Here is a 4,101-nt window from a genome sequence, read left to right on the forward strand (position 1 = left end):
TGGTTCTCCTACTGCAAACAGGCTTTTAAAAGACTAGGCATTGTTCAGTAAATTTCCTCTGATGATTTGAATATAAAATGTCTTCAACAGGGTATCTTTTTGGGGAGACTGGTTGTGAGCTGACAGGCAAGGTACTGCTTGGATCATGAGAGTTCTGCTTTTTTAAATGAGTTGTACACTCATGGAGTAGTTATCAGCATTGCTGGAATATAATGGGAACACTCTGAAGTGAGGAAAGGAAAAAGGAAGTAGCCCACTGAAGATCTGCCTTTAAAGACTTTGTCTCTCCCTTGCTCTCTCTCTCTTTCTTGCCTGCCATGATCTGAGAAGCTACTGCCACAAGCTCCCACCACCATAGTGTTCTGATTAGCCCTGAGACAAGAATTAGCAGATCTAAGAACTGACAGAGTGAACCCAAATAAACCCTTAAATTGTTCATGTCTTATGTTTGTCACAGCAACAGAAAGTCTGACAGTTACATTATTTAAAGAGAAATGTGCCTTTTATACCCTAACTTTTCCTAGTTATAAGAAACTAGGCAAAGGTTTTTCTTCAGTTCACCATTGCTGTGGATATAAAGTGACCTCTAGTTGGACTTGTGAAAAATAATTTTTCCATAGCCAGAACAGAATAGAATTGAAGAGCAATGGAACTGTACATATCTAATAAGACTATAATTTGCACACTTATTCTTCACACTTATTTCCCCCATGTTCATTTCCAGGAGACTCAGATATGTATGGTTGTAAATTTCTTCAAGACATCAGGCATAACTTTGATCCCTAAGATTATTTTATTATTTCTACTTTTGCTTTCCTTTGTTTTAGTTCAATATTTTTAATCTATGAATTAATTTTCATGTTTTAAAGGCTGTTTTAATTTTAACCTACTAATGATTTTTGAAAGAGGATACTGCTAAATAGATTATATAGTTTTGGCTAGCCTTGCTGGGTAGGCCAGAATGTATATTGTTCTAATTGATCCCCATTTCCCAACTGTCCTCCCTCTGCTTCTAGCCTGTGCTCTGGTTGGTGTGCTAGCTTCATATATAACCCACCTATGTTTCATGTCAGATGAATTCATTCCCCTTTCTTTTCCTCCTCCCCTTAAGATTATTCCTCCTAACTTTTGATCCCCTTTCTAATTACACACACACACACACACACACAAAACCTGTTTGATTGTACATCTAGGTTCTGCTTTTAAGAGTTGTCATGTGATAAATGCCTTTCTGAATCTAGCTAGTAATTTCCAATTCCATCCTCCTGAAAATGTTATATTTTATTTTTTCCTTATGCTGGACTAAAAATTCCACTGTGTATATGAACCACACTTTCTCATGTTTTGATAGACAGTCCCATTTTCCAGTTATTGTGACCAGTGAAGCAACAGTATTTTGACTTAGTCCCAGCAGTTGGAGATCTGGGTCACATTAGCTGTGTGCTCTAGTTTTTGAGAGGCCTCCATGCTGATTTCCATAGTGGCTGTACTGACTTACATACAACATCAGAGAGGAAGGGATCCTCTTCCCCGTATCCTTGCCAATTTGTTTTCTTGATGAATAAGATATCTCAGAGCAGTTGTAACTTGTTTTCCTCATAGCTAAGGATGCTTCAGACTTTTTTGAGAACTATCTGTTGAGCTCACTAGTCCATTTATTGATTCGATTTGTTCTTTGAGTGTTTCACTTTTACACTTTATAGATTCTAGATTGTAGAACCCTTTCTGCTATGCAGTTAGCAAAGGCTTGTTTTCTTCATTTACAAGTTGTCACTTTACTCTGGTGATTGTTTTCTTTGTTGTATAGAGGCATCTTAATTTCATGTAATCCTATTTGTTCATTCTTGAGATTGTTTTCTGTGCTAGTGTATTCATTTTTTGAAAGTTTTTGCCTGTGTCTGTATCTTGCAGTGTTTTTCATAAGACAATTGGAGGGGGCTTGAAGACCAGGTTTGACTTTTATGTCTTCATTTTCCAATTTCTTCTTTCTTCCTACCCCCCTCCTACTCTCCCTATTTTACTCTGTAGCCTGGATTGACTGAGAACTTACTGTGTAGCCCAGACTTGATCAAATTCCTATTAGTCTTCCTATCCTTGCTTCCTACATATTGGGACCACAGTGAGAAATGGCTGACTTTGACTATGTAGGAATTGTGTAGCCGTGCATTTAGCTGTTCCCCCTCTAATAGCTTTGGGGTTTGTCCTCTGTAAGTCACTGATAGTTGTGATTTATCCAAGTTTCCCTTGGATGACTGTCGAGGAAAGGCATGCTTATGTGCCTGATATTCAGAGTACAAGGGATGCTCATGAAACCATACTCTATGCATGAACACCTACCAGTCATTGTCCCAATCTCTGAGTAGCCTTCCTGTTATAAAGGTCATTACAGATATTATGGATACTTCAATTAAAATTCCTCCATTTTTATTGAAGGAAAGGAAAGAAAGAGAACAAAAAATTAATAAGGAAATGGAAGAAAAAGCAGCAAAAAAACGGGAGAAAGAACATTTGCAAGAAAAAGCAAAAGAAAAATATCAGGAGTGGTTGAAGAAAAAAAAAGCTGAAGAATGTGAGAAGAAGAAAAAAGAGAAGGTATTTTTAATTGAAGTGACCAGGCATAGTACACATTTTGTTGTTTATATGGGTATTTTATAAACAAAAGTATAATAATTCAGTCAATTATTAGTTAGTATAAAATACACAAGCTACCCTTACTCCTGTTATTTTGTGTTTAATCTTCAAAATGAATAAAGCATTTATGGTATTTCTTGAAAATGATTAATAAACTTGTAGATACTTATCAGTCAGGTTCAAAATTTTACTGATTTTAACCATTTTTATAGTATTTTGTAGACAGATTTACTGCTTGTAAGTTGTCCTAAGACAAATTTGCATTTTTGTTTTGTGAATTTGCTATATCTTATTGTTGTTGAGTGGTGGACACCTATGTACCATGTCACTGATCATATTTACTTTTGCTCTTTGATTATAGAAACATAGTTCAGTTTTATGGCGAGTATATCACTAGAGCAGAAAGCAACTGGGGGAAGACAAACAAATAATAAGACTTGCCTGGAATATCTAGTTATAGAATACCCCAGGGAATTCTTTGGTCTTATCATTTTAAGGAAAAAGAAAAGCAACGGCAAGCGGAATTACAGGAGAAAAAGGAAATCGCAGAAAAAAAGTTTAAAGAATGGTTGGAAAATGCAAAAAATAAACCTCGTCCAGCTGCAAAAAGCTATGGTTACTCCAGTGGAAAGCTCACAGGTTAGTTTTTATGTCTTGTGGCTTACATAAGTATGGTTTGCAGAAGCAAATGATATATATATAGAAATGTATAAAAGTAATTTTTCTTTGAAATTGTTATTTTCTAGAAGATTATAACTATATGTTGCTATAAATTTAATATATTTCTTAAAGGCAATAGCTGCAAAACTGCACACTTACATTTCATTTAGTTTTGTTTCCTCGAAACAATCTCCCTTTGTAGCCTCAAACTTAGGACCCTCCTGCCTCAGCTTCCTGAGTGCTAAGGCCCCCAGACATGAACCACTGGTGTTCACACACAAGTCACGGATACTGTTTGTTTCCACTGGCCTTCTTCCCGCCTCACTCCTGTTTTCCTCTGTCTCCTTCCTTGTCACAGGTTCCGTGTCTTATCTTTCTCCCACCCCTTTAGATCTAGTCCTTCCCTCTCATGATCCCTTTCATAATGGCTGCAGAGGTTTCTCATATAAGGGTTCACATGAAGTGTTTGCCTTGGTTCACTTAACATGATTTCCAGTTTCATGCATTTTCCTCAAAATGTCATGATTTCATTTTTTCTTCTAGTAGAATGAAATTTCCATTGTGTATATGAACCGTATTTTCTCTATCCATCTTTAGATGGACATCTAGGCTAATTCCATTTCTTAGGTATTATGTTCAGGCAACAATAAACATGAATGTGCAAGTATTTCTGTGGTATGTTGATTGTAAATCCTTTGTGTGTATACTCAAGAGCTGAGTCATAATGGCAGTTCTATTTCTAGTTTTCTTGTTTTTGTTTATTTGAAATCTCTAAACTGCTTTCTAAAGTGGCTCTATCAGGTTTCATTG

At 36.1% G+C, this 4,101-nt stretch overlaps 1 protein-coding gene and 1 long non-coding RNA gene across 5 annotated transcripts in view; one reads left to right on the forward strand and one right to left on the reverse strand.

The window, feature by feature from the left end:
• The window catches only part of Ccdc34 (coiled-coil domain containing 34), a 28,599-nt gene that overhangs the window by 21,930 nt on the left and 2,568 nt on the right, over window positions 1-4,101 (forward strand). Inside the window, exons 4-5 of one of the 2 annotated variants that reach the window (XM_031371323.1) lie at window positions 2,434-2,592; window positions 3,102-3,270. In XM_031371323.1, the coding sequence (XP_031227183.1) occupies window positions 2,434-2,592; window positions 3,102-3,270 (328 nt within the window). The remainder of the gene's footprint in view (window positions 1-2,433; window positions 2,593-3,101; window positions 3,271-4,101) is intronic. The other variant, XM_031371322.1, reaches the window with a different exon arrangement.
• LOC116090625 overlaps window positions 1-4,101 on the reverse strand; it is a 38,393-nt gene that overhangs the window by 21,608 nt on the left and 12,684 nt on the right. The gene's annotated exons all lie outside the window — the stretch shown is intronic.

The sequence above is a fragment of the Mastomys coucha genome, unplaced genomic scaffold, assembly GCF_008632895.1.
Source record: "Mastomys coucha isolate ucsf_1 unplaced genomic scaffold, UCSF_Mcou_1 pScaffold15, whole genome shotgun sequence".
In the NCBI taxonomy this organism is placed as follows: Eukaryota; Metazoa; Chordata; class Mammalia; order Rodentia; family Muridae; genus Mastomys; species Mastomys coucha.